Genomic DNA, 24,204 nt, shown 5'->3' with positions numbered 1-24,204 from the left:
CACCACTTGGAGTAGAGAACCCAGGAAGCAAATGTCACTAATCCGAGAAGCTCCTTAAGAAATGCAGTGAAGACCTCGGGAATTTCCTGAATTTGCAGCAGAGACAGACCTATCGGAGAGAAGCGCAGCTTACTAGAGGAGTCACGTGTGCCTTGAGAGCAGAGAGAGGACAGGGCCACAAGCTCAGAGTAAAGCGTGATGACAAGAGAGGGGAGATGAGCACAAGCCAAGCCAAGGTGTCCCTGCTTTGATCCGGCACCACCCCAGATCTACACAGCCATTCGGACTCGCACTGACTCAGCACGTCCTGTGCGAAGGACAAAATGCCTTGATCCCAGTCAACTCTTCTGTGCGTGGCAGAGAGATGAAAGAAAGAAAAAGGGGAGAGATGGGTTAGTGGCTAAGAACACTGGCAGCTCTACCAGAGGACCCAGGCTCAGATCCCAGCACCCACATGCTGGCTCACAACATCTGTAACTTCAGTTCCAGTGGATCTGACGCCTCCTCTGGCCTCCACAGGCACCAGGTGCACACGTGGTACACAGACATACAAGCACGCAAAACACCCGTACACATAAAATAAAAATTTGAGAAAAGACAGGAAAAGAGTAAGGGAAGGTTGAGGCTTTTCACAGGCAATGGTCGCCACTGAGACACAAGCCTAACACTAAATGTGCAGTTTCTGTAGGTCACCTCTCCAAAGCTGTGAACTAGACAAGGCCTAAAACTGACAGCTAAAACCCAACTGTGCTCCACGCTGCTGAAAAGCCTGATGGTCAGATGTTACCTGCTTGCATGCCTGTCGACACTCCAAGCCAATAGCCAGTTCACAGCAGCCTAAGCCAACCCAGCCATCGGACTTCTTAAACACACCTGAAAAACAAAATGTTCAAATGCTTTGGTCTAAGTGTCAACGAAGACAAACAGTATATAAAACCAACGGCCATTATTACAAGGCAAAGTGAATGTCCACGAGAGAACGAGTTCAGACAGCAGGGCCTCGGGATTCTGTACCTCCCCTGGCCCTCATCTCCAGTGATGTCAGTTCCCTGGGGTACCACACTACACAACTATCAAGCCCTTGGGCTTTATGCTCTTTGGTCACTCTCAGTCTTGGGTGAACAGCACGTCAGTGAGAGGACATGCAAAGTAAGAAAAGTGGGAGAAAGGCCTTTTCCTTATTTCACCTGTGACTCACACACAAACATTCTGACACAATTTAAGCAAACAGGCAAAGAAGAAAAGCATGTTTACCTTTTGTGTTAAAATATTAAATATGTAGAATAGCATAGAACTCATTATCTTGTTTCAAAACTGATACATAGAGAACATGCAGGATCAATTTCTATGAGCAAGTCCCAGCTTTGACAAGCATATTGAACCATTCAAAATGACTAGGTATTATTTCGGTTTAGTTTGCTTCCTGGTATTCAGACACTCTCACTCTTAGAATAGTGAACAGAGTCTGTGTGGATCATAAGCTATGTGAGCTGTTATTCTTAATGCAGTACATTGCTATCTCCATACACTCAGTAACCTTAGAAAACAAAATTACTCAACAAGTTCTTTTGGTTTTGAATCTCTACTGTGTACAAGCTACTCAATTACATGCTACATGGGATATGAAATTACAAAACAGATAAAATATACAAGAAGTAGCCCGCTGTGGAGACTACATTTGGTCTGAATAGAAGCATACTGCTCAGTTTGCTTGCAATGCAAACTTCAGAGCACAGCACTCTTTACAAGCTAAGAAACATAGAGCACATTCCTTTTTCCTAAGCGTGGGCTTTAACCAGGGCTGGAAAATGAGCTTAATTCCAGAAGACCATGAATGTCAGGCTACAGAATTTAGGCTTTATTGAAATGGAAGCAGAAATCCCTGAGGTATTCTTTCTGAAGGAGATGAGAAAGACAGATATAGTGTGCTGAAACATTAATCATGAATTTATCATATAATAATGAATATTATTTATTTTTATATAATAGTCTATCCCAAGAGTGTAGCAACAAAGACTTGAACTAGGAATAGAAAAGACAGATACAAGATCTTACAAGGGGCGTGTCAGTGGAACTAGAAGGAAAAAACCATCAAAGGTTATTTGCAGGTTTCTGGGCTAGTATCTCTTTAGCTAACTTTGGTTCTGTACTTCAGATGTTACATGAATGCCGAGACCTAGGCCATGATGTTGATTAATCACAAACAGCAAATTCCCGTCGTCCTAGGGCCTACTAGTTAACAACTTACCTGTCCAGTGTGGAGAGGAGGGGTAGTTCTGCATATCAGAACAACCGTGGTCCTTACAGCAAAGAAGAGGGAGCGGGGACAGAGCCTAAGGTCTATTATAGCCTAAGGTGATATTATAAGGAGGTGGTCGCCGATAGGATCACCTGCGACGGGAAACTCAAAGAGCACAAGTGTTGTGGAATGTTATTTAACTATGTAAAGATGTGCTACATTTGCTTCTGCTACAGAATATTACGGGAACTGTGTAAAGGTGTGTTACATTTGTTTATGTTGCACTTGTTTATTGATGTAAGGATGTGTTACATTTGTTTTTGCTGCATTAATTTAATTATGAACAGATGTGTTACTGTTTCACTTTGCCTATAAGGCAGAAGCGAGAGACCTGACCCAACAAGGCAAAAAGGAGAGTGCCAACTTCTGAAGTTATCCTCTGAACATGCAGGTGCCATGGTGTGTATGAGTCCATGTATACATGTATGTGCGCGCACACACACACACACACACACACACACTCATACAATGCAATAATAAATACGTCATTTTAAAAATCCTATATACAAATCAGATTGAGGACTATGATACAGATTTTACGTTAAAACAAGTTTACTTACCTGGCAAAGATGAATTCATACAACTCCAAATTTCAACCTGAAATTATAATCACCAAAATGCTTTTATACAAACAACTATACATGATAATTTCTACAGAAATTATACACAGTTAATTGGATTATGGCTGGGACCATATAGTCAATGTCCTATGGCTAAATCCATATTTTAAAAAAAATAATAAAAGCTAGGCCAGTGTGATGGTTCAGTGGGTAAGGGGTGATGTTGCTAATCCATGGGGCCCTCGGACTCTCATGGTAGTAGGAGTGAACCACTTACACACTATACTCGGATCTCAATGCACTTGCCATGGTGTACACATGTGTGCATGCATACACACATACAAAATAGAAAAATGGGAACTATTGCACATGCTTTTCTCGTTTTTCCATTGAAAGGTACTGGGAATGAGCCAGGTTACTCGGGTTATTTATTGAAGTTACCGTTTCCAAGCACACAGAGAGTCTTCTGAGCAACTTAAGGAAATGAAGTCAGAACTGCTTGACCTTCGGCTCCTTCCCCCTCCACACAGCAGAGGCCACTATATTTAAAGAAGTTCTCTCACATAAGCTCGAGCTTTCTTGGCCTGGCCCACACACATTCCAAACAATGAAAACAGCCCAAATCCTGGAGACACGTCAGACTTCCTGATTCAGACTTCAAGCAGTGTATCAATAACAGTGTGCCAGAAAATGGAGAGTTAGGGATACGCCACATATTTTCCTGATCTCAAATTCAACTTTCCAAAATCCAAAAAAACCCATACAATTTAATTATACATCTCATAAAATTAGTCAAATCATTGATAAAATCCTAAATTCTAGATGAAGTACTATAGTGAAATTTAAATACTGGAATACATTTATATTTTAGATTTTTTGTATACCTAGGCCCTGAAATAGAAAATAGAAGGTGAAAAACACTAATCTATTTAGCAGTTTGTAGGAAGATTATTTTAGGTTTAAAATTTTCTTCTGATCACACATTCCACACTTGAGAAGTCTGATAAATCTAAAAGTAGCTAAGCAGATGACTCCATGGATGCTAAAGCTGTCACAGTGACATAAGACTTACTTACCATGGCTTCGGGACAGTAATCCGGGGCTCTCTGCAACAGATGTTTCAGTCGGGATTCACTTTTTGAGGAGAAAATCTATTTGACCAAAAAAAAAAAAAAAAAAAAAAAAAAAAGCCAAAAACCTTTGAGAAAGAAGGGGTAAAGACTATCATCCTCTAGATGTACCAGTTTTCTAGAATGCTTTTGTTTTATATAAGGAACCTTTGGAGGGCTCCAAATCAAGCTGAAGTAAGATCTGTTTTACATACTTGTCTCACTATATAGCCCAAGCTGGTTTGAATTCAGGATCTTCCTGCCTCAGCTTCTGAAGTAACATTTCTTATAAGATTATTTGGTTAACTTGGGAAATAATCAGGAAAGGTTCAATTGCACCAAGTTGAGAATCTTTTCTATTACCCCAAAGTGAAGAAAAACAAGCTAAATAATACTTAGTATTGTCTCTATAGCCAGCAACTATAATTAAAAAGTAACAGGAATTAGAGTTTTATCATTTTGCAGTATCTAGTGAATTAATGCACTTAGGCAACTATCAACAGAGACTACTACACATCACAAAAAGGGACAGCTAGATTTATTATCGTTCCTGGGGGAGACGTGCCAAACAAACCAACCAAAAAATCTTCCAGTCTGATCAAGCATCAGGCTTTATTTCATAAGACACATGCAAATCAAATGTGGCTATTCAATTTAAATGTGTATCAAGCAAAATTAAATAAAAACAGCAGAGTATGAGGACACACACCCGTAATCCCAGCACTTGGACTAGACTAGGCTACACTGACAGCCGCCGTCATACACACACACCAAGGGGAAAATTACACTGGATATGGCAGCCCTGAGATGTCAAAGGAGGAGGCCATTCCTGGTGCATAATGAGTCTGAGCCAAAAATTAAATGATAAAGACTTGAGTTCCAGGCTCCTTAGTCACAGTTCAGGTATGTGAGGGCTAATCTCGGTTCTCAACCTGACTACATCTGGGAGTGACTACAATCCAAGCACCCAGGATAGTATAGTCATCATCATCATCATCATCATCATCATCATCATCATCATCATTTATGTATGGTTTGTTTGTTTTTGTTTTATTTTGGTTTGGTTTTGGTTTTTCGAGACAGGGTTTCTCTGTATAGGTTTGCACCTTTCCTGGAACTTACTCTGTAGCCCAGGTTGGCCTTGAACTCACAAAGATCCACCTGCCTCTGCCTCTTGAGTGCTGAGATTAAAGGCGGGTGCCACCACTGCCCGGCTATGTGTGATATTTTAGGCATAGTCTACAACTGAGTTATATCCTCTGCCCAGTTATTGCTTTTTTTCTAAAGTCCTTATAATTTATAAATTAAGTTGAAAAATCATGTAACAAATAATATGACAATTAGGATTTGCTCCAATATAAATTTGCTTTAATAGACTAGGGAAGAGGACTAGGAAGACTAGAGAGAATTATAAATGAAATATAATAAACCATGACTAATAATGTTGAAGCTTAATAAGGAACTGATTACCCTTTTCTATCTTTATATATATACTTGAAACATTCCATTATAAAAGGATAAAAGGAAGAGTAAGAGGGAAAGCACGGGCACAATGAGGAAAGACAATCTTAGCAGTGCACTGGGAGGAGACTCAGAGAAGACTGCTGTACTTTTAAATCCTCTCCTGGGGACTGGAGAGGTGGCTCAGTGGTTAAGAACACGGGCTGCTCTTCCAGAGGACCTGGGTTCAGTTCCCACACCCACATGGCAGCTCACAATCATCTGGAACTCACGTTCCAGGCGATCCAACACCCTCTTCTGGTCTCTGAGGAACTAGGCATGTAAGTGGTAAACAGACATACATATAGGCAAAACCCTCAAATGTAAAGTAAACATAAAAATGAAAATAATTTTCAAAATAATCCCCTTGTTTCTTCTCTATATTCCTCAAAGATAGCAAAGGCAAACACAAAATAAACAAAAAAGCGCAGGCAGCCAAAACAGGCCAGAACAGTGATGAGAACATGGACTGAGATCATACAGCTCTGAGAGCAGACAGCCTGGCTGGCCTGGTATCAGGGTTGCATCTTGGTGGCTAAGTATGGACTGCATAATGCGTGATGCTGAGTGCTCAGTCTCTGTTCCTCCAGTCACTGGTGTGGAACTTTAGCAAGTTCTTTAACTCTTTTCTATCTCAATTTCTTTACCTATAAAATGAAGATGACATCGCCTCCAGTATATTACAGAAAAAATTGAGTAATGACTGAGATCAGGCTCAACCAGGAAAAAAACAAACTATAAAATTTTTTGGAGAGCAAAACAATGAATCCATAGTATCCAACATGTCTACCAACTATTAACACCTTACATTTGCTTTAACTATCTCAGATATCCGTATTGTTATTATCAGCATCTTGATTATGTTAGAATTCATTACAGACAGTGAGATTGCTTGTTCCTGTATCCTAGCATGGGCTTGGAACCTGGCTCAGTTGGTAGAGGGCTTGCCCAGCATGCTCAAAACCCATGTTCTAGTTCCAGCACCACATAAAGTAGATGTGGTGGAGTATAGCAGTAATCCCCAGCCTGGGACACATGAGACACTGTCAGTAAAAAAAACCCCAAACAAAAACCAAATACCCCCAATTCAATCTCAGCATGTTATCTCTTGAGAATAAGGGCTCTGTCATACCTAACCATAATACAATGACCGCGTTCAGGATAACAATACCAACAGAATGCTATCAGTTCATGTCCAGGCCATAATCAAATGTCACCAACTCATCTCACTAATTTTGTTACAAAATGTCTTTTTTATTCCAGGATCATTCATTGCATTTGGCTGCCAAGTCTCTTTAGTTAATTTTATCTAGAATCATCCTTTAGCCTTGCTTTGCTTTGTAGTAGTGATCTTTTTAAGATAATTGATATGTCTGAAGAGTACAGGCTATTGTTTCAAGAGACAGCCCTCAATCTGGGTTGGCCTGATTTTTTTCTTATGATTCAGGTTATGATTCTTTGATCCTTTTCAGTGCTTCTTGTCAGTTGACACATTATTTGTGATGTAAACTGTGTGTAAGTTGTTGTATAACAGACTTTTCCTAAAATAAATTTAATAAACGACTTAACTGGTTTTGTTCATAATTATTATCAAGCTTACCTGTTCACATACATCACGGCACATTTGGTTATCCTTTGCATGATTACAACATACAGCACCTAGGGAAAATAGAAAACATAATGACTCACTGTTAAACTGTCACAGGATTACACGTGATTGTTCAATAGATTGTTCTTTTTGTTTTCTGTTTTGAGACAGGTCCAAACTCCTCATCTTCCTGATTCAGTCCCCAACATGTTGATTTAGAGGCTGTACCTAAGGCATGTACTATCACATCTGGCTGTCATTACACATTTTAACTGGATCTTCTTTTTTTTTTTTTTTTTTTTTTTTTTTTTTCCCGAGACAGGGTTTCTCTGTGTAGTTTTGGTGCCTGTCCTGGATCTCATTTTGTAGACCAGGCTGGCTTCGAACTCAGAGATCCACCTGGCTCTGCCTCCTGAGTGCTGGGATTAAAGGTGTGCGCCACCCCCGCCCTGCAACTGGATCTTCAATGCGTATCTACTACAACTGAGATGCTAGGTGTAGAGACATGGTCCTTGTTCTAGAGAAACTAATAGGAAAGACTATCACATAATAAAAGTAGTTACTATTTATTGTGTACTTTCTATATATTTTCTACTAAGCTTGTTTATATATTATATTTTTCAGTCATTAAGATTACTCAATGGACAATATTTTATTAACTATAACACAAAGCTAAAGTGGTTTTAAAACAGTGAATTTAAAATAGTCTGTTTAGGACTTGTTGAATTTGAGGTTCTTACAGGATATTCTGATGGGAACTCTGGTGAAGTCCAGAGTCAAGGTTTGGAGTAGGGCGAAAAGCCCAGCCTAAAGATCCAAATGCGCAAGTCATGAGTATAAAGCATAAAGGGAGATGTGCTGTCCAGGCAGAATTTCTACTGAAAAGTCAATACAGCAGCAGATCTAAATGAACAGCAACACCTGAGATACAGGAAGGAACAGGAAATGGCTGAAATAGAGCAGAAGAGAGGTCAGCCACGAAGTGACACACAGGACAAGGAATGTCAGGTGCCCACAGAGATAGAAGACAGATAGAAAGCGGAAAAAGAAAATGAATTTGTTTAGAAAGCCAGCTGCTGGTTGGGTGTGGTGGGTCATATCTGTGATCCTATTTGGAGTAAAAAGCAGGAAGACCAGCCTGGGCTACATGAGACCCTGTCTCAGAAAAACAAAATAAAAATAAAGTAAAACGCCACCTACTGAACGTCTCAGCTAATTTCTTTTCATTTCCTCACTTGCTTATTTACTTTGTATGGGTGAGATGGTGGAGAGTAGTCAACACATGGGAAGAGAGCGAAGAGAAAGACCTGTCAACAGAGGTTCCTGGAGAAAGCCGCTTGGAGTTGAATATTCTACAGCCTGATTAGGACTTCCCGACTGTGGTAAACCCAGTTATCTTGGGCTATCTTTAGCCCCTTTAAAAGCCACTTCTCACTCACCTCTGTACCAGACATGATATCCTTTGACTATCACATCAAATCTCTGGAATGCATTAATTTAGCAGCTCACTAACCAGCTTTAACTAAGCCCCAAATTAAGAGTGTAATCAAATAGCATCTGAAACCTAGACTAGAAACGCACCCCCAATTTGCTACAACCCACTTACCTAATGTCCCCACCAACGTATCTAGTAACTATAAAAACTATTGATTTATTACTTTCTTCTGTTGTCTGACTACAGGAATCTTTCTACAGTGGACTGTGTCATCTGGGTAACTAGAACCCAAGTTCCTGGGCCATGGTCACTCATATTTAGCTCAGAATAAACTATTTCTTATTCTCTTTGGAGCAGAAACATGTTCTGTTTTCCAGAGCAGTGACCAAGCAACCACGTAAAATGTTTCAAATGCTGCTGTCACATGAGGTGGAATTCCCATTGATCATACTATTTAGGATTCTAAAAGATACTGTTATCAGTGTGGACCAGTAAAGGCAAAGCCTAGCTCAAGAAGTTACACACATCCTCTTCCCAGGATTAGGTTGTCTAGTGAAGAATCTGGGCGGCTTTTGTTCTAGCTCTTGAGAGGGAAGACGCCAGATCCTTGGAATTTCCTCAACAGTAGGAGTGCCTTTGCTATGATATGAAGTAATCCAACTGGATGCCTCAGGATGGGGACTAGCCAGGCCTGAAAGACTCGGCTGTGACGGGAGAATTAGGGATTTGAGTCCTTTATCAGCTTGAACTCTTAATCATTGGTGGTGGCAAGGGGGAACTGAGATTGAATTCAACCATTTGACTAATAATTAAGTTAATCCTACACAATGAACCTAGATAAAGATTCTGACACAGAAGCTCAGTGAAGCTTCCCTGGCTGGAGACCACATTAATGTGCTGGGGAGATTTTATATATGTAAATGTACATTGATCCTGCTGGGTTTGGTGGCACATGCCTTTAATCCCAACAGGGGCATACAGATCTCTGAATACACAGTTAGCCTGCTCTACATGGCAAGCTCCAGGCCAGCCAGGGCTATACAGTGAGACCATTTCAAAACTAAACTAAACTACAGAGAGAGAGAGAGAGAGAGAGAGAGAGAGAGAGAGAGAGAGAGAGAGAGAGAGAGAGAGAGAGAGAGAGAGAGAGAGAGAGAGAGATTCCCTGAGAAGGACAGACCTGGCCCTGAGTCTTTATGTGGCTGCTCCTCCTGGTTCATACACTGTATACAAGACAGCTGTCGTACACCCAGTATGTACCCTACTTTGGAGCTACTCCCCAAAGAGTAATTTTAAGTATACTGCTTCCCTGAGCTCTGAGTTGTTCTTGGGAGCTACTGACCCTGGGGCATGAGGACATTAGATCTACACCCAAATCAAAAGTATGTGAGGGGGCTGGCTAGATGGCTCAGTGGTTAAGAGTGATGGCTACTCTTCTAGAGGACAGGAGTTCAGTTCTTAGCACTATATTAGGTGGCTCAAAACTACTATAATTCTAACTCCAGGGATCCAACACCCTCATCTAGCCTCTATAGGCACCTACAGAACCGTGGCATTCACTCATAAAAATACAGTAAGTCTTTTTTTTTTTTTCCAAGTGAGTTACTCTGGTGGGACAGGAGCTAGTTTCCCTCAGCAGCAAGGACAGGGTTCAGGGTGGACCAAGAGCCAGTTGTACAGCACATGACCCCCTTCCTCTGAGGAAGTAACTCTGGTTGGGTGTGGGACACCCTAATGGCACAGTCCCCATGTCCTCAAAAATGATCAATTCCAACAGAAAATACCTCCATCTCCACTCAGTCCCCACCACAGAATCCATGGAAGGCCACTGGGCAGGGCAGCAAGTCAGCACTCTCTAGCAGGGCCCTTCCCACTCTCGGGGGCTCTTTTTTATGGTTTTTTAATAGATCTGTTTGCTCCCATTAATCCTTGTCAGTGTTTCTTATTCTTGGGCACGAGACACCACACTGAAAAGGCACTGTCTCAGGGGACTTTGGTGACTGACTGTCCAATGTCCTCAGTTTCCCAGTTAAGGTCACCATGAACCAAGACAGGCTCCACTGTACTCAAAGGACCTGAAGTAAGGCTGGCCTATGTAGTGAGCAGTCTAGTCAGGGCCATTGACTTTAGCCTGCAGGTCTGTGCAGACTCTGGGTGGTTACGGCAGAACTGGACTATAGCAAACCCAACTGGAGGTCAAGCAGAACACAGTGAGATGAGGTGGCTGATGGGAGATGTGGGCTCAAGAGGGGGCACTGTGCTCAAAGACAGGGCCACAGTAGTAAACAAAGAGTCGGGCTCTTCAGCTTCAGGGAAATTCCAGTCCTGTGGCAGCGTAACTAGAGTCTTAGGGACAAAACACTCGGGCTCTGTTGGCCGCCTATCTTAACACACCAATTAGAGATATGAGTAATAGGAAAAGCAGAGAGCTAATAAATTCTTGAAAGAGAAATAAAAGGGGGGGCAATGACCCCAAGTTTGTCTTTAGGGGACTGATAGGAACTTTCATTTTAAACAGAGAAGGAATTAAGCAGTGGGCATGAGGTTTCTATAATTAAGCAGCCCTGGTTAAGGTGTGGTCTGGCTGACAGTTGCCTCGTTTTCTCTTCCCAAAGAGGATCATAAGAACTTTCAGAGCTGTCACAAGCTCCAGCGGACCAATCTGGTTCCTATAGGACCATCACTTCTGCTGCAGGGGGCAGAGGAAGTGGTCTGTCCTGAAAGGTTTGGCTGTTTCCACAGGTTTAGGACAATGGCTTATCTCTGTGACTTCAGCCTTGAAGGGAGACAGGTACTCCTTGAAAGAGTCAAACAGAAGGCTGAGCCCAAGTAAAGAGACAAACTGATGCAGACTTTTAACTTTAAACTAAACTCTTGTTTTTAAGTCATCTTGTGGGTCAGTGACCAGCTCAATGCCTTTTAGGAAAAGCAATTTCTAAGTGCCTGTTGTAGCAGGATAAAATCTAGCCAAGGAAAGGATTTAAAGACAGTGCTATGGCCGGGCGGTGGTGGCGCACGCCTTTAATCCCAGCACTTGGGAGGCAGAGGCAGGTGAATCTCTGTGAGTTCGAGGCCAGCCTGGTCTACAGAGTGAGTTCCAGGACAGGCTTCAAAGCTACAGAGAAACCCTGTCTCAAAAAACAAAAACAAACAAACAAATAAAAAAAGACAGTGCTAAATGAAGAGGGAAGGGGACAGCATCTACCTTCTATGTGAAACACATGGGTGTAATAGGATTAAAATGTGCTGTGTTGTGGGCCTGAGCTGAAACTGTCAAGGTTGGAACTGACCCTGTAAGAATTCAGAATGGAGCCGGGCGGTGGTGGTGCACGCCTTTGGTTTTTTTATGGTTTTTTAATAGATCTGTTTGCTCCCATTAATCCTTGTCAGTGTTTCTTATTCTTGGGCACGAGACACACTCGTGCCCAAGAGGTGGTGGTGCATACCTTTAATCCCTAATTGCAGCACTCGGGAGGCAGAGCCAGGAGGATCTCTGTGAGTTCAAGGCCAGCCTGGGCTACCAAGTGAGCTCCAGGAAAGGCGCAAAGCTACACAGAGAAACCCTGTCTCGAAAAACCAAAAAAAAAAAAAAAAGAATTCAGAATGGAGGCAAACGGAGACATGGCTTGTGTTTGTTTGTTTGTTTGTTTGTTTTCTGAGACAGGGTTTCTCTGTGTAACTCTGGCTGTCCTGGAAGTAGCTCTATAGACCAGCTGGCCTCAAACTCACAGAGATCCACCTGCTTCTGCCTCCGGAGTGCTGGGATTAAAGGCGTGCGCCCACCACTGCCCAGTCCAGCTATAGACATGGTTTTTAAATTGTGTTCACACAGGCTTCTTCTTTTTTGTTTTGTTTTGTTTTGTTTTTTTGAGGGGGGGGTGTTTGTTTGTTTGGGTTTTTTTGTTTCTTTGTTTTTTTTTTTGTTTTGTTTTTTTTTTTTTTTTTTTTTCGGGGCAGGGTTTCTCTGTGTAGCTTTGGAGCCTTTCCTGGAACTCACTCTGTAGATCAGGCTGGCCTCGAACTCACAGAGATCCACATGCCTCTGCCTCCCGAGTGCTGCAATTAGGGATTAAAGGTATGCACCACCACCACCTGGCTCAGGCTTCTTTTTTAAACTCACATTTTAGACAACTACTTCTGGTACAATGGCTTAAATATATGTAAGCCTAGATATGTGCGCACATATAGTAATATATACAACGTAATCTTCCATTCAAATAAAATCTACAATTCTTGTACATAAATGAGATAAAACTGGTTTTTAAATTGAAAATAGGACTAGTATTGGAGGAGAAAAGAATGAATAAACAGGGCTGGGGAGATGGCTCAGAGGTTAAGAGCACAGACTGTTCTTTCAGAGGTCCTGAGTTCAATTCCCAGCAACCATATGGCAGATCATACCCATCTATAATGAGATCTGATGTCCTCTTCTGGCCTGCAGGCAAACACGCAGACAGAACATTGTATACATAGTAAATAAATAAATCTTTAAAAAGAACGAATAAACAAGTGAATAAAAAAAGGAAATAGTAGATCTCCCTTAAGAGGCTGCTAAAGCTCAGCACTGGAAACAGTCTCTCCAGGAAGCAGTGGCAGGACCTGGGGTGTCACCGGACAATCGGTCTCCGTGAGCGACTACCGTGGGGCTGGCTTTCTCACGGCGACTCTCCAGGAAAGCTGTGAATTCTCAGCGTCTGACTTAGAGATTCTCAAGCACAGCTGGTGTATGATGCAGCCCTGCAACCCCAGGCCTCGGGGAGGCTGGCACAGGGGACAGAAGGGAGTTAAGGCCAGCCTGGGTTACAAAGGGAGACTAAGGGGGCGGGGATGTAAATCTAAAATGGAAAGGAAAGTCTAAACACACACACACACACACACACACACACACACACACACACACACACACACACACACCTCTATGTTTTAGAAGGAAAAAAGTGTGCCTTGATTACAAGGGTGAAGAGTGCCTTGTATTAATTAGTTTTCCTTTCTCAGCCCTCTAACTCCAGGGAAGGCCCAACATTCCTGAGATCCCCTCACAGCAAGCCGTCCCCCACACCTCCAAAGGCTCTGTCTGCAGCCCCACTGGAAGGGGAAGGCCCTCGCCTGACCTAATGTGCTCTTCTGAAGTGCTAGAGAAGCTGCCACTTCCTACTACCCTCTAAGACAAAGGTCATCGAGAGCAGCAAACCCAGCTGATTTTGAGCAAAGATAACTCAGGGTAACATATGGTCCCAATAAACACGGACTTAACGAAAAGAAAACAATCAGGCAGACAGGAGTCTGATTGGGGCCGAGGAATTTTTGAAAAAAAGTTCCTTGAAGCAAAGGCCTATTTAGACCAGTCATAAAATGTACTCTAATTAACAGCGATAGCAACTGGAGGTTTTATTTAAAATAGAAATACAGACCCCCCCCATTTTACATTTAATAGTGAAAGCCAAATTTATTGTGGAGTGACTTCCAAATGAGAAGCTTCCAGAAAGAACCTGCACCTTCACCTGACCCTTCTGCAATGCTGACTAACAGTTCACGCCAGTGACGGTGGACAGGTCGGAATACTGCAGGTCCAGAGCCTAACTACAATTTATCTTGGGCTATCTTTAGCCCCTAAACACCCTGTGACTTTCTGGAGCGTATTAACTTAACAAAATCCTAGTTTTCACCAACCAAGAGGCTCAGAACGTCACAATACAGCACCTGAGGCCCCCAGAAGTCACTGCTTTGCTTCAACCCAACTACTTAGCATCCCACCAGTGTCTTTGCGAGGGCCTTGATTTATGACTTTCTTTGTTCTGTTACTATACAAACTTCACCACATGGCTACAGCACTGGAACATGGAATTTGGGTAACCTAACTCTATGTTCCTGGGCCATGGCCACTTACGTGTGGCTCCAGAACAAACTCTCACTTATCCTTTTGAGGAGACAGCTGTGTTTCTGTGTTGGCACAAAGCTAAAATTAAAAAATACATATACACAAAAAGGAGCCACAAAATGTGGAAAATAAGGATGAAAAGGAAAAGGAGTTCCACTCCAACTGTCCCACCACAGTCTCCGCTGACATTCTGGCATAGTCCTTCTAGCTTTTCCAAAAGCTTTTTCTGGCCCTTCAGACAAGAAGGATGAAAGAGGGCAGCCTGAGTCCTGCAGTAATAACCCTGCCCTCTCACCCAGCATTCCTCTCTAATGGTACACTTCCGCCCGGGAAGACCTCCACCTCCAACAACACTGCCCCCGCTGACTGTGAACGGGGCACTTACTGTATTAGAACAGTTTTCTTCCTTTTAAACAACAAAAAAACAAACAAAAACTTGTTATAATCTTTAGCACTACATCCTTTTTAAGAAATAAATGTATACCCATACTCAGTTCATATACCTTCACTAAGACTATGAAAAATCCAACTGCAATTAAAGCAGTAATTAAAGGTCTTTATCTTTTCTAGAGTAACTAAAATGGATTAACCGAGTCATCATCCGGCTCTGACCGGGGTGGTGGAGGAGTGGAGACAAAAAAATTCAGTGCTTACTGTTTTCTACAACCAAGTCCCTCCAGAAAGCGTCTGTTTTATAACTGGACTCTAACCCGCCTACTTGTTCACCTAATTGGTTTTCGTTGAAAACTCTGCTCCTTGTCATAAAATGGAACTGGACAAGGAGAGAAACGTTCAAAACCAAACCTGATACTGACACGAGAGTAAAAACTAGGCTTTATCCTCATTAAAGAGGTACAGATGTCATCTTGCAGCTTTAGTCTCAGACTCTGATTATAAAATTAATGAAAACCAAAAGGGAACTGCTAAAGGCCATGCTCGCTGGTTTTAAGAAGGAATTGGTGTAGCCTGGGACTAGTGGAGCAGAATTATCCAGTAATCTGAAACACCACGGCCTGGCTGCTGCTGGAAACCGCATGCAAACTATAGAAGCAGGCGAGCACAGGCGCATGCTCTAGCTACACTCGGAAAATGCAATTGCTAAGGCCAGCTAGCATTTAAGGAAGCAAATACACACCGTAACCTAAAAATAAAGACCCCTAGAATTACAGGCTTTTGGAAGTTAAAAGGGATTTTTCCACAGCAGCCTCCCAAAAGCTATAATTCAATTTTGTCATTGCAAAGCCATTCCTGTGTTCTGTGCTAAAGAAAATAGGTCCTCTGGGCTGGAGAGATGGCTCAGTGGTTAAGAGCACTGGCTTCTCTTCTAGAGGACCCGAGTTCAATTCCCAGCACCCATACAGCAGTTCACAACTGTCTGTAACTCCAGTTCCAGGGGATTGAAGCCTTATACAGACACACATATAGGCAAAACACCAATGCACATAAAATAAAAATAAATCATTAAAAATTTAAAAAAAGAAAATAGGTCCTCTAATAAGTACATGCTAAAGAATTATTAAAACAGAACATATATATTCATATCTATCCTACACTACTGACAGGAAAAAATCTGAAATTATAAATAAAAAGATAAATTTAAAAAATAGAATCTTATTTTCAGTATATAAAATCTTTTAAATAAAGTTTGACTTTTAAGACAACTTAGAAGCCGGATGGTGGTGGCACATACCTTTAATCCCAGCACTCAGAAGACAGAGGCAGGCAGATCTCTGTGAGTTCGAGGCCAGCCTGGTCTACAGAGCGAGATCCAGGAAAGGCACAAAGCTACACAGAGAAACCCTGTCTCGAGAAACAAAACAAAACAAAAGATAACTTGGAAAGTGATGACCACTAAAAACATTTCAATGACAACTATAACTTTAACTTATAAATACAGTCATGCAAACTGTCACACCTACTTAACAAACATAAGCTGGGCACTGTGCTGCAGGCCTTTTCTGTTCACACCTAGGAGGCTCAGGCAGGAGGCTCACTATGAGATGGAGACAAGCCTGGGCTACAGTGCATGACTGTCTAAAAGACCATTAAAAGCCCCTTTAGTCTCCCCAAGACAAAGACATAAAGATATGCATGCATATGCATTTATTTATATAGTTTATCAGCCAAGGAAGAGCCAGACATAAAGGCTTACTCATCCACCCAGCAGGCACTCAGTACTGCTAACCTCCTGTCACACTGCTCCATCCCTCCACACATACATATAACCTGACACAGCTGGCTTCTCTCTGTGGTACAGACTACCCACCACTGTCAAACTGCAAGGGCCTCAGTTGGTTCTACCACCAATACAACATCCACATTAACTTTTCCGTTTTAGAGATATGCTGATGTCACTCTTAATCAGCTGCCTATCTTCTGCTGGTTGGACTCTAAAATTTCCAAATCTTTTCCTAGCTTTCCCTCCCTTAACCCTTAGTCATTTTAGTGAGGAAAATGGACATTTACCGGATCCCACCTGGACCTACACACACTAAGCCTTTCTTCTCTAATGTGGCTGTTGGTTTTCGGGTTAATCAAAGTGGCAGGAGTGGAACCTTTAGCCCTGGGCTCTTCCCGTCCTTCACAGGGCTTCTTTTGGTGTCAGAGACTGACTGTAAGCCTCTGGTATACTGCTCAGTTAAAAATTAGCACAGCTCTGTTACATTACGCCTTTAAATTTTATTTATTTAATGTGTATGGGTGTTCTGTCAGCATGTATGTATGTGTACCTTGCTTGTGCAGTGACCATGGAGCTCAGAAGAAGGCGTCAGATCCCCTGGGACTGGAGTTAAGATGACTGTGAGCAGCTACATGAGTATTAGGAATGGAAGAGCAGCCAGTGCCCTTAACTGCTGAACCATCTCTCCAGCCCTTTGTTAACCATGCCCCCGCAAAGGTTTATTTTTATTTCTTATTTATGTCTTTGTGTGTATGTTATATGTAGGTGGGTGCTCACAGAGGCAAGAAGTGGATGTCAGATCTCCTGGAGCTGGAGTTACAGGAGGATTTGAGCTACCTGATGTGGGTACTGAGAATAGAACTCAGGCCCTCTGCACGAGCTGTAAATGCCCCTAACCACTGAACCATTCTTCCAGCCCCATAGAATCCCCCCCCACACACCACATTTTAAGAATTTTTTTCTCAAAGATTTATTTTATGTATATGAGTGCTCTGTTGACTTTATGCCCGAGGAGGGCATCAGATCCCACTATAGATGGTTGTGAGCCACCATGTGGGTGCTGGGAATTGAACTCAGGACCTCTGGAAGCACAGCAGGTGTTCTGAACCTCTGAGCCACGTCTCAGCCCCAGAATCCCCTTTTAACAGTAAAAGAAATACAGGACATTTTCTCCCACTTCATCATCTCAGTACCACATTACGGTGATGCACTCACAATTCAGTAAACAGCTTGATACTAGTTTTCAGTAATCTTGGGTAATTCCCTTCCTTATTCTCCAGGACTCCCGTCATAAACAAGGATCTAATGGTATGAAATTTAGTTCCCAATGACATATTTCTTGGTTAGAATGTCTCTCTCAATATTACATATACATACATATATTTAAAATTTTGTTGACACGGGGTCACATATAGCCCATGCTAACCTCCAGCTCATATAGAAAAGAATGACTTTTAGACTCCTGGTCTTCCTGCCTTCATCTTTCAAGTGCTAGTATTTAAGTGTGTGCTATCACATACGGCTTTTTAAAAAAATCATTTATGTGTGTGTGCACACATGTGGGTGCACATGTTGGTAGAGGTCAGAGACTGGTGTCTGAGGTCCTTCTCAGTCACTCTCCTTTTCTTTGAGACAGTCTTTCACTGAGCCTGGACCTTACCAGTGAGTTCCAGGGATCCACTTCCTCTACATACCCAGGACCTAGTGCTGGGATTACAGACGTATGCTGGTGCACGACTTTTTATGTGAGTGCTAGGGAGCTGAACTCAGGTGCTTATGCGTACATGACAGGCACTTCACTGACTGAACTACCTACCTCTAGTTGTCTGTTGTGGCCACCCCCACCCACTTGCTGTGAAGACATGTTCCTCCCACAAAGAACCAGGGTGGCCTGGAATTCGTTATATGCTCAGGTGGGTTTCGAACCTGCAATTCTCCAACTCTGCCCACTGAGTGTTGGAATTACAAGCATATACTACAGTACCTGAATCTTGGCAATGTTGGTGTTATCTCCTAGCATTACCATCTCATGTGCTACATGCTTGGTGGAATCAGTTTTTCTTTATATATATTCTTTAGACTTGTAATTTAAATCGCTAAGTGCCAATTAAACCATGTACTAGCAATGCAGACATCCTGCAATTCTTGGGGATTTATGTGTTTCGTTTTAAGACAGGGCCTCATTAGGTGGCCCAGACTGGTCTCAAAACCCCCCTGCCCCTCTACCTCCTTAGTTCTGGTATTACCAGTATGTGCCACTATGCTTAGATTTCTGGTGATGTTAAAAGTCTGAATTTCCTGCTAAACTGTAAGCTACACAAAAGTAGAGAACACTTCTATTTTTCCACACCTCTTTGTAACTTGGGCTGTGGTTTCCAGCACTATTAGCAGCTAAGAAATACTTGGGGCGGTCAGTTACTCCTAATATGTCTTAAACATATACAAAGATGGAGCTTTTCTCTTTTCCCTGCTCTGGCCCCCAACCCTCTCCAGTGCTGGGGACTGAACTCAGGCTTTGTCCATTCTCAATGCTCTACCACTGAGCTACATCCTTAGCCCCCTAACCGAAACTTTTGACTCTGTTCCTGCCTCATCTGCCAATTTTCCTCAATACTGCTTTCTCCCATCTTTCCTACCTTAGAAAGGGGTATCACTTTTACCAAGTCATTTAAGATAAAAACAAGCAAAAGCAAACCAAACCAATGAGTACCCATAATTCTTCCCTCCGTCATTCCCACATCAATCCATCAACAATATATCTTGACTTCTTTCTACTTCCACAAATACTTACAAATCACCAGTATCTTGTTTGAAATATCGGGGTTCTATTGGTCTGGTTGTGTTGTGTTTGTTTTTGACAAAGGGTCTCCTTATGTAGCCCTGACTGTCCTGGAACTCACTCTGTAGACCAGGCTGGCCTCGAACTCACAGAGCTTCACCTGCCTCTGCCTCCCTAGGGCTGGGATTAAAAGTTTGGGCCACCCATATCTGGTTTCTGTTTGAAACACTGTAGCGGATTTCTAGCTTCCCTTTTACTCTTTTGTATATAATGACTGCTTTATTTTATTTTATTTCAGGTCTCAGCAAGAGTGACCTGAAATATAAATCAATGGGGCTGGAGAGATGGCTCAGAGGATAAAATATAAATCAAGCCGTATCTCCCTTATGTAAAATTCTTGATTTCTACTCGCACACAGAATAAAATCAGATGGTTCCAGCAAAGCTAGGCACCCTCTAGCCCTAGCCTGCACTCTGGCTCACTATGCTTCACCTCCAGAGGCTTTCTGGGCCTCTGTCTTACGGTTCTGTTCTTGAACCCCAGCCCTCTTCACATGGAGAACATCTTCACTGCCTTCCACCTTCACCCTCAACTTCACCTTCTCCAAGAGGCTGTTCTTGTCAGCTCTACAGGAAGAAACACTCTCCCTGACACTTCCGTTACCATGAGGGCTAGTGTCTTCAGACCAGACTTGTACCCAGAGATCATCGTATCCACTTATTACCGAGCTCTCCTCCCACAGAACGCAAGTTGAAGGCATCAGCTCTGTGCCTACCACAGGGCCTGACATCCAGTAACCACCCAGCGTTTCCTGAGTAAACAATCCTCGGTTCAATCCATCATGCCCTTTTAAAAAGTCACATGTATAATAAATAAACCCGTCTCCTTGACCTCTTCTCACTTTCTTCTACGACAGTGAAAAGTGGGAATAATGAAAGACTGCTTAAGTCCATGGATTCAAGAGTGACTCCAATACCAGGAGAGACTGTAGGATCTGGTCTGTCACTAGACGAACTCCAACAGTGTACCAGGATGAATTGTCACATCTGGTCTGTCACTAGCCCTGACTCCTTCTACATTATGGGCCAAGATAGTCAGTGGGAAGAAAATCTGCTTTTTATTACTTCCTCCAGATGGGCGTTTCCTTTTTCCTAACTTAAAATTCATGACATTCTTTTTCTGGATTCTAGGCTATTACATAATCCCTCAAATGTCAACTCCTTGAAACTTGGCCCTTAATGTTACCCATCTTTCTCTCTTTGTATTCTTACAAAACATCTTAAATAGAAACAGAGCCACTGAGGTGCCATAAGACACAGACCCCAGCCTGCAGCATGGGTTCTTGTCCCATCCTCCAGTGAGGTAATCATTGAGCAAGCTGCAGCACTCGGCTACCTTCACCCCCAAGAATAGAATCGTCAGGGCAGATACTGCAGAAGGGGCCAGTGACCTGGAAAGCTTTGTACCAGAGGAGACGATCTTGGATAATGAGAGGGGAAATGAGACCGTATGAACAGGACTACAAACCAGGCCTTCACTGAAACACAATTTAATAATTGTGTTCTCAATTTCTGCTTCAGACCTCTACACATCCACAGTGGAAGCTTTTGTCCATTATATTATCCAATGCCCTCCACATAAGAAACCCGCGCTATATGCTTCCCAGAATTTAGTACGAGGAACGAGTCTCAATTTACAATCAAACTTGGAATTACTCTTTTTTATCGAACAATGCAAACTGTATGAAGTCACAGATGTCTTGATGGAAGGGCTACTGGTAACAACTAGCCCAGTGTGTGCCAAAGGATTATAAAGTTAAATAGACCACATTTTCTCTTTCCACAGCCGTTTGAGATATAAATCACATCTTGTGAAGTTCACCCTTTTAAAGTGTATTAATTCGGTTATTTTCAGCATATTCAGTTATATAATTTCTATCACCCCAAAGAAACTCACATCCAGCTGCTGTTCTCTACCTCCTCAGCAAACACATGTCTTTGTCAAAGGACCCCTTGGGCCTCCCACCCCCACCCACCCCACCCCCACCCCCGCCACACAGAGTTTCTCTGTGTAGTTTTGGTGTGTCTGTCCTGGATCTCACTTTGTAAACCAGGCTGGCCTGGAACTCACAGAGACCCCCCCCTGGCTCTGCCTCCCGAGTGCTGGGATTAAAGGCGTGCGCCACCAGGCCCAGCTCCTCCGACCTTACATTGTGAACTTTTAAGATGGGCTACAATGCAGTGTGTTTCATTCACATTCACATATTGTTTGTTTGTTTCTTTCTTTCTTTCTCTCTCTCTCTCTCTCTCCTTTTTTTTTCTTTTTTTGTCTCTCTGGCTTTTCATTTTTTTTTTTTGTTTATTTTTTATTATTTGAGACAGGGTGTCACTCTGTGACCCAGGCTGGCCTGGGTCTTGTGGCGATATTCCTGCCTTAGCCTTCCAGGAATTACAGTGTAAAGCACTACACCTGGCTTGTCCAAATACAGTTAAGAGCTAACACTCTGGTGTCTGCTATGCTAAATGCTATACATGGTTACCTCAGTTAATCCTCACAGCAAAAATCTCGAAGAAAGGTTCTCAACCTTCCTAATGTTGCAACAGTCCCTCATGTTGTCGTGACCCCCAACCATAAAATTATTTCACTGCTACTTCATAACTGTAATTGTGCTACCGTTATGAATCGTAATGTAAATATCTGTGTTTTCTGATGGGCTTAGTCAACCCCTGTAAGAGGGTCGTCGTGTCCCACAGGCTTGAGAATCGCCAATCTAGAAGGCACCATATGTAAGAATGTGAATATTAATTAAAAATAAAAGGTTAAGGCAAAGTAAGTTGCTTAAGTTTTCCTAAAGGCTCTACCCTACAATAGCGGGAGATAAGAAAGGTCAATCAGTATTCTACAGAGCGCATCTTTGGGCTAACTAGAATACAGACAGGTAAGGTGAGTTAGTCAGGAATTCATATTATTCTTTCTTTCCTTTTCTATTAGTTTCCTTATTAGTGTATAGCTAAATATAAACTAGAACTCAACTAGTTAACTAATCCTGACAAAATACCTTCCTTCTTCAAATGCCTGCCTTAAAAAAAAACCCAAAACCTTAATTTTAATATTACAGATTTTCTTAAAAACCTTGTTGAGACTGAGTCTGTTTTTCCCTAGGTGCCTCATCCTGTAGGAACACACTCCTCCATCACCTCCGTCATACAAACCCCAGTCATCTTCTGATGGCTGGTATAGGTATACACTGGCTTGCTCATCTCCTAGGTGAAAGCCTCCCCTCCTCTGTGCACACGCGGCCCCTCCCGCACCTCTCTCGGAATATGTTGCCCTGAAATGGAACTACTTCGAGCTCCCGTCTTATGCCACCTCTCGAAGCCTGATGTCTCCCGGGAAGCACAAGTTAGCGTCGAGTCCAAGAGCCGAGCAAGTGCGGGACAATCCTAAGCGATCAAGTTTCCTCTCCATCTCGGAGGTAACTGATCCAAGAAAGTCCAAGAACACACCTCTCCTGCAGCGGGCCGGGCGGCCCCGGGGTGATTTAGCGGTTTGTGGTCACCCCCGTCCCACCAGCCCGGGATCAGACGCACACTGCACCCACACTTGTGGAACTCACCGCCACTCAGGCCAAGCCAGTCACATTAAGTGACAACAACTGGCTGGGCAGCGGTAGGAGGGCGGCACCTACGAATCCCGTCCGCCCGGCGGGACTATCCGGAGCCAGGCGCCTCCCTGCTTTCTGACAGGGACCCCCCGCCAGGCACCAGGGTCGGGCAGGGCATGGGGCCCCTGTCCGGGAGGTGTCAGAAGCAAGGCCTCGAACCCAAGGCACCACCCCTCGGGTTCGGAAGATCTTCAGCGTGGAGCAGGCGAGGGAGGGGAGCGGGGTCCGGGTCCCGCCCCCCACGGCGCTCCCGACCCGCGAGGGTCCACCCCGCCCGCGGGTCTGGGGGCGCTCGCACCCCGCCCCCGGCCCCGCGCCATCTTGGAGCGCGGAGGCGCTCGCTCGGGACCGCCCCGACCGTAGCTCCCGGGGCTACTCACCCGCGCTGCCCGGGGCCAGGCCCCCCGTCACCTCCGCGACCCCCGCCGCGGCCAGGAGAAGCAGCAGCGCGCTTCGCGGGGAGGCCCGGACGCTCGCCATGTCCGGGCCGGGCGGGTCCGAAGCCGCGGGATGCTCGGACCCAGCCTGGCCGCCGCAGCCGCTGGCACAAAACCCCGCCCCCAGCCCCTTGGACCTCTGCTGATTGGCTGCGGCGCCCCGAAGCCCCGCCCCGGCCGCTCAGAGTTTCCAAAACCTCCCGGGGGGCGGCAGCGCGCCCTGGACCCTGGCTCTTTGTTATGGACCAGCTGTGTGTCGCCTTCGGCCTCGGGCTCCCGGGCAGCAGTCTCCAAACGGGAAGTCAGAGGCTGGAGACCCCTTTGGGGCGCCTCTGCCGTATGCCGGGGTAATAGGGGCCCCCGCGGCTGAGAGGCGACTGCTCTACCAGGTCCGTCTGTAATCCAAAGGCTAAGTCAAACCTGAACCGCAGGGGGTGAACCCGCTACCTGCGTCCTCCTGAATACTCAAGATCCTGTCCAAGTGCTGCTTCCACCTAAAGAAGGCGTGTCGTCTGGCCTTCCCTCAAGGTCAAAGGGCTCAGCTGAAAGGCTACGAGCTCACAGGGTGGCCTGGCTGTGCCATTCACGCACTGTTAATACCTATACTTAATACATGGGCAGGACAACTTGTATGACTAGACTTGGAGAGCCTTGAAATTCATAGTTTATTGGAGAGGATTTGGAGGTGGGTCTCCCCAGGCCACTCTAGCATCTACTGTGGAGAATGCTCCAGAGGGTCTACTAATCAAAGCTAATTCACTGTGCAGGAGCGCTTC

At 43.8% G+C, this 24,204-nt stretch overlaps 1 protein-coding gene across 2 annotated transcripts in view; it reads right to left on the bottom strand.

Annotated features, from left to right (window-relative positions):
- Reck (reversion inducing cysteine rich protein with kazal motifs) overlaps nucleotides 1-23,527 on the bottom strand; it is a 79,340-nt gene extending 55,813 nt beyond the window's left edge. Inside the window, exons 1-5 of one of the 2 annotated variants that reach the window (XM_006986022.3) lie at nucleotides 23,372-23,527; nucleotides 7,069-7,127; nucleotides 3,936-4,010; nucleotides 2,860-2,896; nucleotides 788-873 (exon numbers count right to left, since the gene is read on the bottom strand). In XM_006986022.3, coding sequence (XP_006986084.1) covers nucleotides 788-873; nucleotides 2,860-2,896; nucleotides 3,936-4,010; nucleotides 7,069-7,127; nucleotides 23,372-23,471 — 357 coding nt within the window. In that variant the 5' untranslated portion in view covers nucleotides 23,472-23,527. Of the gene's footprint in view, nucleotides 1-787; nucleotides 875-2,859; nucleotides 2,897-3,935; nucleotides 4,011-7,068; nucleotides 7,128-23,371 lie in introns of those variants that run through there. The other variant, XM_016004624.3, reaches the window with a different exon arrangement.
- Nucleotides 23,528-24,204: the final 677 nt, after the last annotated feature.

Source organism: Peromyscus maniculatus, chromosome 2 (genome assembly GCF_049852395.1).
Source record: "Peromyscus maniculatus bairdii isolate BWxNUB_F1_BW_parent chromosome 2, HU_Pman_BW_mat_3.1, whole genome shotgun sequence".
Classification (NCBI taxonomy): Eukaryota; Metazoa; Chordata; class Mammalia; order Rodentia; family Cricetidae; genus Peromyscus; species Peromyscus maniculatus.
Note: the sequence above shows the minus strand (reverse complement) of the source record. Positions and strands in the feature narration are given on the sequence as shown.